Source organism: Carassius gibelio, chromosome A10, assembly GCF_023724105.1.
Source record: "Carassius gibelio isolate Cgi1373 ecotype wild population from Czech Republic chromosome A10, carGib1.2-hapl.c, whole genome shotgun sequence".
NCBI classification, from domain to species: Eukaryota; Metazoa; Chordata; class Actinopteri; order Cypriniformes; family Cyprinidae; genus Carassius; species Carassius gibelio.
In genome coordinates, this window is record NC_068380.1 from 13,476,647 (window position 1) to 13,492,449 (window position 15,803).

The 15,803-nt window shown below is 35.1% G+C and overlaps 1 protein-coding gene and 1 long non-coding RNA gene across 2 annotated transcripts in view; both read left to right on the forward strand.

The window, feature by feature from the left end:
- Positions 1–15,803, forward strand: part of LOC128021234 (neuroligin-2-like) — a 50,112-nt gene that overhangs the window by 29,089 nt on the left and 5,220 nt on the right. The window contains exon 4 of the mRNA XM_052608291.1: positions 10,400–10,585. Within this exon, the coding sequence (XP_052464251.1) occupies positions 10,400–10,585 (186 nt within the window). The remainder of the gene's footprint in view (positions 1–10,399; positions 10,586–15,803) is intronic.
- Positions 11,397–15,795, forward strand: LOC128021235 (uncharacterized). Its single transcript, XR_008185497.1, has 4 exons — positions 11,397–11,966; positions 12,692–12,742; positions 12,841–12,902; positions 13,178–15,795. It is a non-coding gene; the product is annotated as an uncharacterized LOC128021235 (long non-coding RNA).

Here is a 15,803-nt window from a genome sequence, read left to right on the forward strand (position 1 = left end):
GGTTTGCCTGCCTTTTTCCATGAACGCATAATGAATGCGGAAGGCCAGGCTAAGTTTACCTTCAAGAATTACAGATTGAATATAAATCTAAACAGACTAAGAATGTAAATGAAACAGAGTGAAGTAGTTTTGGCCTGTGTGTGTTCTCAAGTGTTTATTTCATACACTGATCAAACGCATCTTGTATTAGCTATTCTCATTCAGCCTGTGTACGAATAGAGAAGATTCAGTGTAGAATAGTGTCTAGAATATTCTGAGATGTAAGAGAAAAAAGCATTGTGATGAAGTGTTTATGTATTAACTTGAGTTAAAAATATTATTTTATCAGAAATCCCATTATTTCAGCCATATAATATAATATAATATTTATGGCAAATAACTGCAATAAGGTAAATTTAAATAACTGAAATAAAACTGTTTCAGATCAGTGCATTGATTCACACAGTTTAAGCTTATATAAAGCGAATCAGAATTACTAATGCTGATTTTCTTGTCATGACACAAGGAATGGTCCTCTAACTAAATGGTCATTAGGCAATAGTGAACCAATAAAAATGCATTTAATCATTGTAATATACACTGTTACTTAATCTATAGCCCTTAAAAATGTAATCCAGAATTTTAGTCTGTGTAAAAACATTTAGTATAGAAGTTTGTCAAAAAAAAAAAAAAATTATAATAAAATAAATAATAAGTGTCAATAAAAAAGGTTGACATTGTGCCACAGAGTACACACTGCACATTTTGGCAAGTGGTCAGCAGATATCCATGCATACAAAAAAAAATGTGCATACACTGAGTATGTGGTATAGTCAATATTGTACAAAAACACAAATACATCTGCACTGCCCTGAAAGGTTGCACAAAAGATGATTTTTAGCAGGTATTTGGATGAATAAGAGTAACCTTTCAGTGTATTATCTGTCTCTCTCCCTTTCTTTCTATTCTGCTTTAAACAGGTTTTTCTATAGCAGGGAAGAGGATTATGTGTTTGTGTCTTGCCATTCCAGCCCCACTGGATGATTGGACTGGATGAAGCATTTTCAAAAATAAATAAATTGCACAAAGGAAGCATAAAAAGTAGATACAGAGCAGTGTCTCACATCATAAGAGCAGGTTTAGCACAAAATTGGACCCTATCCATCTCCCATGTGCACAGAGACCAGCCAGAACTGTATGAGCTATATGCACCTTTACACAGCAAAAGAGAGATAAAATTAAAGAGAGCCATAGAAAGGGGGAGAGGTGGAGAGAGAGACAGAACAAGTGAAAGAATAGAGACAGAGGGGAGATGTGAACATGCTAAAAATAGCCGTCAGAAGTGCCTTTTTCAATCTGCAGTGAAGCAAAGAATTCATTCAAACCAATGCTAATGCTGCTCACACACACATAAACACAGTGTTGGTTTCAGTATCCTGTGTGTTTCTGAAGCTTCATACACATGTGCGTTTATCTGAAATTCCTTACACACGCTCTGAGGAGGGGATGGCAGAAGGCCACAGTGAGCTGTGAGTGCTCGTGCACATGTGCGCTGTGTACTGCGGCAGGCTATCTGCATTAGCATTAGCGCTCCACCAACGTGGAAGTTCTCTCCAGATCTGAGGCGGCCTTACCTTCCATCTCTGCCCAGCTGCCCCTCAGAGCTGCTGATTTGTGTACCACAGCCATCTGCTCAGACTAATTAACTAATTAACTAATTAATGAACTCTGGGGAAGAGAGAATGTGCTGTCAATGGGCCTTGTGGGTTAGCGCTATTTTCTTATACGGGCCTAAGCTTTTCCTGCATTTTGCTGTTCGCATTACCCCCTCACCTCGCTTGCTTTCTCTTTCTCTGCATCTACCAGCCCTTCATCAAATCTGTCCTATTTGAAGAAACAGATTACCCTAATTAGGTTCCTAATTCCACACAAGTATTTATTTCAGCAGTTTTTACACTTTCACCACCAGCTAGAGCAGAATCCCTCAATTATGATTCACGCTCTGCAGCGCACCTCTTGAGGATGTTTGATTTGAGATATTTGTGTTTTTGAAACACAAATGCATTTCAGTTTTCGATGTGGACGCTAATCGCGTAATTATAAATTCAAAGAGAAACCATGTATGTTTGTGGTGTTGGTATCTGATAAGTGGAGAAGGTGATTTTGCACATGTAACTGACAAATCTGAATAAAGTGGACACATTCTCATATTTTTATACCCGCTGCAGACAATCAATGTCAAGATTTAGCATGATTAACTTGACCTGTTTATTTCTATTTCAGAGTAAACGATTATAGAGACAAAAGAAGTGGTTCGTCGATTGGCAGGAGTTGATACATGGTCTCATGACAATTTATAACAATTTTAAATTTTACATTATATGAATTTATACTATTCTATCTACTCTACTCGGTTAGACTTACTGATAAAGTAAGCTCAAAGCTCCACCATTAAGTGAAATTTGTACAAAGAAAACGTATTGTTGGAAAAAAAAGTAAGCTTGAAGTTCCACTTTTTTCAATTTTTATCACAGGATAAAGCAAGGAAATATTTTTTTTTTTTTTTAGCTTCTATGCTGTAATAAATTATAGCATATGTCAATAAGCACTGCATTATTCATATACTTTATTTTTTTTATTATCTGGGGAAGTCAGACACATATGAACCATATACTGACACAATCATGTGTATTGTCTTCACATTTAATCAGGAAAAAACATTTGCAGCGATTTCTGGACACTTTTGCCCATATTAGGGATTTCCTGGCATAAGTTATAACTTCTATGCGTCACCCTCCTGCTTCAATGTAATCCGTTGGCTAATATTATTAAAAGCCAAAGCTCATTAGTTTTAGCTAATCACTAAATTCTGTTTGAGGTACAAATGTCCTCTCGTCGCCTAATTTTGTTTTCAGCAGTACGTCCTCTGGTTAAACAGGCGGTTAGTTGTCTGTAGTCTGTTGTAAGGTGCAACCATGCACAACGCAGAATATTGTTTTTATGTTTGTGGGATATTGATGTAGGCTAACAGTGGAGCCCTGTGAAGCACAGCTGATTAACTATTTTACCATACTTCACCAAACATTATGCTTGTTTTAGATACAAATAGTGTAGTGACAGAAACACGCATTCTTGTGAGGAATGGAAAGGACAAATGGGGCTCTGAGGTTTAGATGCTTTGTGCACACAGAAGCATTTGTGGAGGAATGACACTGACTACTGCTTGAGAAGAGAAAAAATTATTGATAAAATTATCTAACTATCTTTTCCCCTGCACCGCCTTCTCACCTCCTCTTCTACTTTGGTATGCTACTCTCTCTCTCTCTCTCTCTCGCTCTCTCTCTCTCTGTCCCTCTCTCCGATCTGTCTTTCGCTGGAATGATGCATATTCACGAGTCAATCTCCAAACTGCGGCTCTCAGCACCAAAGTCTGCAGGAGATTCAGCTCAGCTCTCAGCTTGCAGTGAAACTTACCAAGAGAATCAGAGCAGTGCACAGGGTTAAAACATTTGACTGATAATTTTGCTAAATTGTAATATGATATTCCGTTACACATATGGACGCAACCGACTGTTTAGGATAATCACTGCATTTTTGCAACGTTCAACATTGTGTCTGCACACTTCTAAAATGCATCCCTCTGAAAGAAGAAGTGGCTGGTTACCAGGCAACAGCAAACAGCTCAACAGAAGGAGGTTAATACGAAGACAGTCAAACCCACGGACCCTCAGCAGCCAATTCCTGAACACTGTTTTCAGATTGATTGGCCATTTATCCAATGGCTGTGCTAGTCATCCCACAGACCACACTAGGGGTTCCTATTACAATTTTGGTTATCTTAGTTATAATCTTGCTTGCTTGCAACAAAAACATCAGAAATGTTACAAATCTTTTAAATAATTTGTTAGATTAGAAATGGAAGGTTAAGTTTAGTAGGTTGCATTGTAGGATACAGTACCAAGTTAAGTAGGTCAGCTGGGTATCCCGTGCCTAAGGAAATGTGCATGCTGCACACAGTATGAATACTCAAACAAGGATTTAGCACCTTACAATTCATACTCACCTAATATGAGACTATTATAAAAAGACCTCACGTCCACACTTCCCCCATTAATTTGCACTATAGTTGTATTTGTAATGCACTCGGTGACTTCACTCATCTTTAGGGACTCGCCTGTGGTGGCCTGATCCAGCAGTTTGATGAATACGTAATCTGTCTTTTTTTCTACGGGTTGCCCTTGACTCGTGAGGGTGGTGCTTATGATGTGAGTTAGCACACAATCAGTTACCTGCCCTATTAATGTCATTTAGACAATACTGCTATGTTCACACCACAAATGTTGAAATTTATTTATTTTTTTTTTTTCCCAGATTTAGTTTTTCTTGGTGAGCATGACCAGCAAAAATCACCTGTATTGATTTTTGTTTTGTTATGTGTTTTAATGTGGCAATCAAACAGAAATGTATTTGATGTTTTACAGTGTAACTTAAGTATAAACAGTCAGGGTGGAATTCATGCAATTCTTATGGCAGTCTAACAGTCTAACTCATCATAATTGTGCACTTGATTTGGTGTGAACGCTGCACTACTGTTCAGTAGTTTGGGGTTGGTAATACGTAATATTGCACAACCGTTTTGAGGTATTTTTGAGGTGTATTTCTGAAGTATCATGTGAGACTGAAGACTTTAGTAATGTCTGCTAAAAAAGGAAAAAAATGACATTTCAACATATAGTAAAGTAGAAAGTAATTAATAAAATTTTGAGGCTGGGCAAGTTACGCAGTTACGCAGAAAATAATGCAACATGCTCGTAATCACAACTTCATGAATGGGAAATAGGAATTTTCTGTTAGCACAGTGGAGTGCACCATTTTGTTAACTTTGCGGTTATTTTTCTTTGAGTCGTATGGTATGCAGTAACACATGTCCCTCTCACAATATATTGCTGTACACATCTATCACTTTTGCTGCTCAGAAATATTCATGCAGTCATGCAGCACATATCAGAAGACCTGCACTCCGGCACGGTTAGCGCTCACACTCACTGATCTATATATAACTGAACCACACTCTTGCCCACCTCTTCCAACCGAGCCAGGGACTGCTAAAAAGGAAGATCACACTAGTTAAACGAACCAGGCTTTGGGGGTTAAAATTGCATAGTGTGAGCACACCCTAATTATTCTCCCGCATCCTCCAAACACACAATTCTCTAACCGCACATCAAGTGTTGTCCCGCGCCTCACTCTGCAGCGATGGGTCCTGTGATCGTGCAGGTCTCTAATAGGTGCATGTTATGATCGAGACTCTGGACTCTGAGAATAACTTGTTTTTCTATAACAAACTATAAAAAATAAAAAATAAAATTCAATATTTTCTTTAATGTCCTGGCAGTGGAAAATAGCTTGTTTTAATATTTAATTTAATTACATTAATGTTATAAGTTAAGATTTCATATAAATATTTTAACTGCTACTATGTAAAAGGAATGCTGAATGTAAAGCACAATATTTGTTTAAATTGTTTGCAAACCAAATGAGACCATGGACCACAAAACCAGTCAAAATTGAGATTTATACATAAGCTTTCTATTGATGTATGGTTTATTAGGATCAGGCAATATTTGGCCGAGATACAACTATTTGGAAATCTGGAATCTGAGGGTGCAAAAACATTCTTAATACTGAGAAAATCGCCTTTAAAGTTGTCCAAATGAATTCTTAGCAATGCATACTACAAATCAAAAATTTAGTTTTGATATATACAGTATACAGTAGGAAATTTACAAAATAGCTTAATGGAACATGATCTTAATGTCCTAATGATTTTAGGCATTAAAGAAAAATTTATAATTTTGACCCATACAATGTATTTTTGGCTATTGCTAAAAAAATACCTGTGCTACTTATGTTTTGTGGTCCAGGGTAACAAATGTTATTGCACTTTTGTTCATATAGCAGAACAATACACTACTTTTGAATGCATTATTAGTTTTGTGCGTAACACTGAGATTAATTGCGATTAATCGCAGACCATCATGTGATTAACCACGATTTAAAAAATTCGAACCGTCGCCCAGCACTAATTAAATTATAATACTATTTTTTTTATATAAAAAAAAAAATTAAAAATAAAAAAAATATTTAAGCTTTGGTGAACACAGTGACTTCTTTCAAAAACATTAAGCCTGTGATTCATTAATTGTTTAAATCAGAAAATGTAAATAAAAAATCTTAATCTGTGTTATTTTGTATTATTTGTGTACTATTATAGTATTTATTAATATTTTGAATATTTTCTTTTTTTATTTCTATTACAAAATTGTTTTATTATTATTTTAATCACTTTAGTACTGTTTTCACAAGTGTGTATTTTCAAAACTCTTTAAAAATCAGTTCATTCAAGAGCAAACAATGCAATATGTATGTTTCAAATCACCTTTGTTGCTGAAATAATTACAGTGATACATGCAATAATTTAACACTTACATTACCAAACTTGCATAACTCAAAGCATTTATCCATGTTGTTATCAAAATGTGCGATGGAGGTCTGACACGGCCAAAAGGTTTTAAGCGAGAACAGAGTTTAACTGTCAATGCAGTAAATGTCCTCACTGTGCCATATGACTAAAACTATACTTCAGCTGAACTTTTCAGATGAAAGGTGAGTTATAGTATAGTGTGCAGTCTATACGATGGTAATGGTTCTATATAAAGTATCACATGGCATAATGTAATGAAGCTTGCTGTATTTGATGTCATCTGTCTCCCTTCTTCTGATACATCTCAGTTTCTCTCCCTTGTATCCTGCTATATGTTCACAAATTTCAAAGCACACAGTTTTACAAATGAGGATATCATCAAATGGTTGTTGTTGGTTGGTTTGGACATATGGTAAAGTAGGCACACACACACATACACACACAAACACACAAACTGGATTTCCTATCATTATGGTGATATTCCCTAGGCGTGGTGGGTTTTTTACTGTACAAACTGTATATTCTATCCCTACACCTAAAACTACCCTTACAAAAATTTACAAAAAGGATTTAAAAGTTTGTCATCTTAGGGTTTCCCTGATCCACACACACACACACACTTTCAAAACAGTGGATAACATTTAAGATAAATCACTTATAGTGTCAAAATAATTCATTACATTTGATTATCCGTAAATTGCAAGCAAGTTCTTTAAAAAATTTTTCTGTTGAATCTATATCTATAAATATCTATAGATTCACCAAATGATTCACTGGTTAACCATAACGATGGGTTAGATGTAATAATGGACTGATGTATTAAACTGAATGAGAAGACATGCAAATGAAAAGTTTGATAGTAAGACCCCCCTGCCTCCACTTTCTCCTTATCTACACCCCCTCCAGAAGCCTGTGGTCATTAAACGAATGGCAGCTCATGATCCCATCGCAGAGAGGCACAAAATCCCGTCCGAATCCATCACAATCTTCAAGAAACAACAGAAAACTCATCTCTTCCGTGAGCATCTAACTGCCTCCAATAATAATAATAATAATAATAATAATAATAAAAGAAAAAAAGAAAATCCTATGCCTTCACTCTTTCTGTTCTCTTATTTTCCTCCTGTCCTAGCTTTTTAATATTTTGTACAGTATTCCTCAACTGTAAGTCGCTTTGGATAAAAGCTTGTGCCAAATGAATAAATGTAAGAGCTTTATGAAAGACAGTTACTGTGAATGAGACATTTAGAAAGACGAAACACTTATTTTATGTAGTGAAAAGGATACTCTGTGAGTGTGTGTATTACTTATACAATTGAAAATATACTGAAATGTTTGAAAAAAGTGCACTTTGTTGATCTGTTGTGATATTAGTATTAAGAGTTTTGAAAAATTAACAATTGCTTGTCAAAATAGTACCAAAGCTAAAAAAAAAAAAAAAAACTGTATAATAATAATAATACCAGCAGCAACACTGATCTTAATGGTTTACACATAAATAATGATTCCATTTCTAATCATATATTTTAATACTATGAATAAAATGTTTTGAACATAGAGTAAAAAAATAAATAAATTACAAACTGCCAAACCTTTTATGGCAGTTTAAGTGAAATTTCAAGGAAAGATGCAAAAATATAGACTATATTTATTTCATATTGAAGCTAATCACTGCTAATGTTTTATTTGGTCATGGAAACGATTGCACGGTTAATGATAATGATGCCTTCGGTAGTGAATACACGCTACTATTTTGCACTGCATGTTAATGTATGTAGCAGATGCAGCAGTATCCTTTAAAACAAAGTCATTATCGGCCTCTGGGAGTTTTAGACGTCAAAAGCTTTTTTTAACATCTGTAACGAGCATTTTCAAAGAGCTCTATTTCTGTGTTTCCCTCCATCTATGACACACTAGTAGAGCATTTTACATGTAGAGGTGCCGAGTGTGTGATCTGTTTTCCTATTGTGTGTTGTTTTGTAATATGATGTGCCATATGTTGTCGCTTGTCATCTTCCTCACAGGCCTGACTCCAGAAAACAACATGGCAGTTTGTCTTTTTCCCTACTCATCCCTCTTAGTTTCTTTGACATGCTTCTCTTTCTCTAAAACACACACGCACACGCAGTCACACTCACTGCGTCTTTTATTGGGTCTGAGGGCACATAGCTTTTAAGTACGGGTCTATTTTTATCTCTTTTTGCCCTCTTATGTCTTTTCCCCATTTCTTTAATATTCCAGAGGAAGCCTATCTTTCACAGTCTGAAGAGTGGGTTCTTAGACATGTGAAATATGTTTGAAATTCCCCCTTTTCTCGCCACATTTTCATGTTTTCAGCGCATCACCGGTTCAGTTAGAATAGTAAAGTAGACGGTCTTACATAAACTCTTTAGTTCTCATTTACACTGTGACTCCAGAGCCTCACACAACCCATTTTAATGAGCAATATCATGCATCATTCGTAGATCTCCATAATGGTATATGGGCCTAATGTTCTGAAGCACATATATGGATGTGGTCACTTAAGCTCTTTCTACCAAGAGAATAACAGTCCAAATGTCTAAACTAGCTAATCGGTTAGACTCGTCATAAAGATGGGCTTGACAAGATGATAATAAGCTCGTCTCACCAGCAGTGATAACAGTTAATGCATCAAACCCACCCCAGCACCCCTGAGGTTCACAGCTTTGATCGTTGCAGAAGAGATTGTGTTCCGCCAAAACTACTGTAATTGAAGACACTTATGTTTTTGAGCGATTATATGTAGATTTATGAACTAGGGATGGAATGATTTGAATCTCTTGAATCAACTTGATTCATTCGTTCACTTGTTCAGTCACTGTTCCTGTAAGCTGTGATTTTTAGCACTGAACCACTCGCGTAAAAGATTTGTTTAAAACAAAAAGTACTACTTACTGTAAAATGTGCCGTATACACGAAATAATATAAACATGCTCAGTTTTACAAATAAATGTACTTCAATCCTATGAGAAAAAAAAGTATTTTAAATACTGACATTATAATTATCTTCTGCTAAAGCTTTTATGCTTTTTTTATGCGATTTTTAATCGGTTTTGATTTGTTCATTCATTTGTTCAGTCACCGTTACTGTAGGCATCAACTCGAGTAACTGAATGATTTATTGAATGATCGGCCACTGAATGATTTACTTTTTCATGTCTAACATGCAGTATACAATGTATAATATCTTTATTATACATTATATTATAATATTTTTCAGTATGCATTGTTAAACATGATACATTTTACAATCAATTTACCCATCTTATTAAAAAAAGAAGTGTTTTAAATATTGACATTCAAATAATATGCTCTGCTAAAGATTTCATACTGTAATTGAAGACATATTTTATGTTTTGAGCAATTTTAAAAGAATTTATGACTAAGCGATTAAATGAATCTTTAGAATCGGTTCTGTTTTGTTCATTCATTTCTTCAGTCACCCTTCCTGTCCATGAGTGACTCAGAGTCATGTTCGTGTAGACATAAGAATTTAGTCATTGAATTATTCACTTTCACAGATTTTTTCAAAAATTCTAATGTACTATTGTTTACTGTTTAGCATTGATAAAAATGCTAACACACTAAAATCCAGTGAGAAAAAAAGTATTAAATCATGACATTCAAGTGTTGTATAAGTCATATACTGTAAGTCAGCCTATATAATTCATGACCATATCAAGTCTATTGTTAACATTAATAGTTCAAATGATAACAGGAAGTCCCAAATGAACATGACTGATTAATGCACCAGTCCTCTGCCTTACTTCATTCTTTCAGTTTACCAATGCACTTTGCTCTTCTTTGCCTCCGAGTGCTTGATCTTGGTCAAAATGTATTGATCATGGTCTTTTATGCCTTTGGTCCACATTGTCTGTTATCTTATCTCCAGTTTAACTTTCTCACTCTCCATAGGCTTTCTGAGCACTGGAGATCTGTCTGCGAAGGGGAATTATGGGCTACTGGACCAGATTCAGGCTCTGCGATGGCTCAACGAGAACATCGGACACTTCGGGGGAGACCCAGAGAGAATCACCATATTTGGCTCCGGGGCTGGAGCCTCATGCGTCAACCTTCTCATCCTGTCCCATCATTCTGAAGGTTTGAAACTCTGTTACCATGATCTTAAAAAAATCCCATCATTTAAAGCAGGGGTCTCCAAAGTAATGCAGATTTTAGCTCCAAGCCTAATTAAACACACCTGAACTTGCTAATTAAGGCATGCTAGAAACTTTGATGTGTGTTGGGGCAAGTTGGAGCTAGACTCTGCAGGACACCGGCCCTCCAGGACCGAATTTGGAGAACCATGATTTTAACAAAGGTCACCAAAATAGTAACATTTATTAATTGTTTGAGAAAGAATACTAGATTGTTTTTTTAATACAATTTAGGGCCGTTTCATAGTCAACGCATCTGTACGCATACGCGTCCCCGAGGCTATGCATCGTTACGCTTCGGCCGCCATTATGCGTCTGTGCGTAGCCAAATGTGTCGTCCTAGTTTTTGATACACAACGCGGCGATTCACGCAATACTATGCGTTGTCGGTGGGGGCGACATTGCAAGTATTGTACATTAATTCAAGTATATTGTGTTTACAGAAGAAGAAGGTTTGAATACAATGGCGGGCGAAGAGGAAAAATTATGCGAACTTATACGTATTCATCCACATTTATACGATAGTTCATCAGCAATAGAATACACTCCTCTTCAGTTGCCATTGTGATATGAATATCACGCGACCCGACTCTACTAATATCACCCGACTCTACTACCCTCTGTTGCGTGAGCGGTGTATTGCATACACGCATCACCCGTGACGCTTGCGTTCACTGTTTAGACTATGAAAGGGAGCGCGTCGCTCGCGCTGCTTGCTCGCGTTTCTCGCGTTGACTATGAAACGGCCCTTAAAATATATTTTAATTTCGCTTTTGATTACATGATACATTACTTGTAATAGGCTCATATTTAACTGTATTTTTACACAAGCATTTCCACATTGTATTATTTGAAGAGCATCACAAATCATTGATCTATTTATTTACTTGTTCATGTGCCTAAACTCAAACAAGCTCAACCTACCACGTGATGTGTGAAAACAAACCTCATTGGATTTGTGGAAGCTCAGGCGCGTTTGTTTAACACGTGTTAAGCCCAAGAGAAGCATGTCTGAGTTTCCGCTTACCAGTTCTGCTGTGCGTATGTATGTGCATTGATGGATGTGAATAAAAGTCTCAATTAAAGCTGTTAAGTCATATAGAGTGATCATGTCTCTTCAGAGGACTTGGAAGAAACCACTTGATTCATATGGATTATTTTTGCGATGTTTTTGTCTGTGATTAACTTTTTGAAACATAAGCGTTTTGGGTGTCTTTCAGCAGAAGGACATAAATCTGTCCGATTTCATTAAAATATCTCAGTTTTGGTTTCAAAGGTGAATGAAAGTCTTTGAACTTTGGAAAAGGGTTTGGAACAACATGAAGGTGAGTACTTGAATACAGAATTTAGAACTGAACTGTTCAATTAAATTAAGAACATTTATTGTTATATATTAATTTTCCCCAGCTTCTTAACTTAGCATCTATGTGTGTAGATTTGGAACTTCGGTATTTTGTGATTTAATTCCAGTAACTACATTGGATTTTTACCAATCAGACCCAAGCTTTTCAAATTGCTTTTGCAGGTAATAGTCCAGTAACAAAGCCCTATTGTGTTGAGATAGTAACATGTTTTTATCTGAAATCATCCTAATTTTGCTTTATTTTATTTTCCTGACTAGAAAACCAAGCCAGCTCTTACCTCCCATAAACAACTTAATAGGTGTTTAAAAAGTGCGTCTGCTTAGTCGAAGCAGACACAGAAAGATGAAGATATTGCCTGCAAAAATAAAGCTAACTAACTTTAAGCTCACTTTTGAGTTTTTCCTAGGTGGATGGAGCTAGTGTACATTTTCAAATGTTAGCTAACACGTGTATTGCTAACGTTAACTGCTGTAACACGAAACCTTGACGAAACGAAAGCTATGAAAATGTCCAATGTATTGGCATAAATAATATTTTTTCATTATAACAAGTACACCATTAACATACTTTTTTATGTTTATGTTTTTCTTCAACAATTTGGCCTGATTGTAATAAAATAAATGTTCTTTGAAAAGTTTGAAAAACACCACATTATCACTTTTTTTCTTGTTTGATTGTGTGGACAGAGCTTAAACTGTATGAAGGGCTCAGAAGGTTTTGATTATATTACCCATCAGGTACACTGTGCTGTCATTGTTAAAAATAAAACACTAATTACTAATCATCATTTTCTTCAGTATTTCATTGTGAAATATTAGTTCATTTATTGTTTCAGATCAGCTTCTGTTCAATAGAAGACACATTTAAATCAGATCAGAGAGACAAGCAAAGAGAGTGGTAAGTATGTTTTAATCTCATATCAATTAATCTCAAAGGTTAATTCTTGCTGCCATATTTCTTAATAAAGTGACTAATAGGATTCTGGGAGTTATGCTTGGATTCAGCACTTCTGTTGTAGAGATGTTGGGTCTCTTTTAACCTCTAACCTATTCTAACCTCAGAGTATTGTGTTGTGACGACCAACAGAAGATAAAAACATGCTCATGTCAAGCTTGATGAGGATTTAGTCCAAGCTATCAAGGGTTAATAATTAATAATTTTTCCTTTCACAGACCCTGTGATGAAGAACATTTTAAAGACCATAGTATCTGAATTACATGCCCCGAGATACAGAAAATGCAACACGTCATACTCAAAGAAAAGTGACTCTCCACTTGAAGATGAAGATGGTGACATTTCTATTTTCTGTTTCTTTGTTATGTTCTGCCATTTGCAGAATTAATTTGTAAAAAAAAAAAAAAAACATTATTCACTTCTCCACTTTACTGTTTTTTGGTAACGTCTTTGTGTGTGTGTGTGTGTGTGTGTGTGTGCTTGTGTGTGTGTGCAGAAAATTTAATTATGCATTGTTATTCAATGAAAGAGTATTCATAGTGTACTTTCAAGTAATATAGGGATAAAATAACATTTCTGCAAATTGAAGTATTTCTGTTATACCATCTCACTGGTCTTTATTTATTTATTATAATTTATTATAATTTACTATAATTATTTTGACTATTTGTCAAGAGTTTATATATGTTGCTGTACTTTTTAAATGTACTCAATGGATTTATTGGTGTAATGTACACAATATATTTTGTTGTAAAAGTATATTAAAAGTTTTCTAGATGTGAAAGTGTGTGTACGTGCTCGTCGTTAATTTAATGAGTGTTGTACTTTTTAATATACCATATAAGATTGCTGAAAAATAGCTTTATAACAAATTAATAGTGTACTAGGAATGCAAATGAAGTACATTAAAGTGAAGCTTAAAATATATAACTGTACCTCAAGAAGTATAACATTATTTTAAATAAAGTAAAGAAGTATAATTAAGTTACACTAAAGATACTTGAAATTGTTCAATTTTAACACAACTAAACAGCTTGATAAAGTTGATATGAAGCATATCTTAAAGTATCTTAGTCGTTCCAAAAAAACATTTATTATGCACTCAGTATACTATCATAAAAATATAATAAGTTTTAAATATAAATATAATAATAAATATAAATAACTATATATATAGTAACTTAATAATAAGTTACTCAATATTAGTACAACTAAGTATATTTTTTATTTAACTGGGTTGTCATTGACCAATTTACTGAACCTCATGCCATTCCAAACATGGAAGACTTTTATTTTTGGATATTTGGAATTGTTTTGAAGTCTATAACCATATTTGTGCTTTATATTTTTACAACATACAGTACGATTCTATTTTCTAATTTTTTTATATTGATACACTGTGCGGCTGTCTGAAAGTGGGACTGATTTTTGGCAATGCCTTGCAGTATGTGTGTGAGTTTGTGTACGTGCAAGACTGATTTACACCGCTATCTCGAGATCACACGTGCGTCTACATCTGATGCCAGTTTATAATGAGTGCTGTGTGATAAAAATGGAGAGATGTGAGACAAATTCATAATGAGCAGCGTGTAAAACTATGTGTGTTGCAGAAGTGTTGGTCTGCAGCTGAGCTGATTCTTAATTGATTTCATAGGGAACTGAAGCTGAGGGGTCTTGTAATAGTGTGTGTGTATGTGTGTGTGTGACTGGGGATGGGGGAAACATTTTAATAATTAATAATAGAATCTGCAGATGAAAAGCGTGAGACACTTTACATAACGGTGCAGCAGGGTTCTGAAAGCCAAGATGGTTTCCTAATGCTTACCCAGAGCCTTTCCGAACGCTGAGCTCACTTTGTCACTTTTACTCAATTAATGAATCAGAGTTTCTACCTGCCTTATTACAACACATATTAAAAGAAACTCATGTTCATGCTGTTATTGGTTTTTCTTTGTTGAAGTCAGCATGACCTTTCTATTGTACAGAATTCCACCATGTTAGCTTAGCAACTTGTTTCTCTGACTATTAAAACTAGTTTCAGAACTATAATAGTATGTGTGTAGCACAGTTTCATATACTGTATACATACATATACAGGTCCAAAAGTCTGAGATGACATTGACAATCTTGGTCTGAGTTTACATGACACACTGGTTAATTGAATATTTTTAAAGATTGAAAACACATCGCACCTTACTTCTCTTTTCTAGCCAGCACACAAGGCCAATCATAGTCTGCCATTTTGGCATTCCTATAGCTCATCCAGCAGAGAGCGGCACTAGCAATGCCAAGGTCATGGGTCTGATTCCCAGGGAATGCATGAATGGATCAAATTGTTTTTAAAAGTCACTTTGTCTGACAAATGCAAAAATGTACAGTTGAAATTATTCTGGTGCATTTGTCTTTAGAAGCCAAGATTCTATTCTCCTCTGATCTGAAGTTAAAATTCGATTGTGTTATTTTCTGAAATTAAGAGTCTATTAATTTATGAACTTTTTTTTTCTGAAGTAAAGATTATGTTCTGAAGAATGTGTTATGAATGTATTTGAAGTTATTGTTGTTTTTTTTACTTAAGCTTCTGTTCTGTTCTGCTCTGTTCTTAAGTTAAGAATCTCTTCTGTTCTGAAGTTTAAAAATGTGTTCTATTCTATTCTGAAGTCAATATTCTGTACTAAAGTTAAGAAATCAAACTGGAAAGCATTTATTGTAGTGGAAATAAGTACCATTGGCCTTCCCTTTGTGGTGATAAAAGATATTCAGTGGATTTATCTGGCTCGTGGTCATGGGTTACATTCTATCCACGTTGACTCACTTACATTATAACCTGCTCTTTGACTCTTCTTA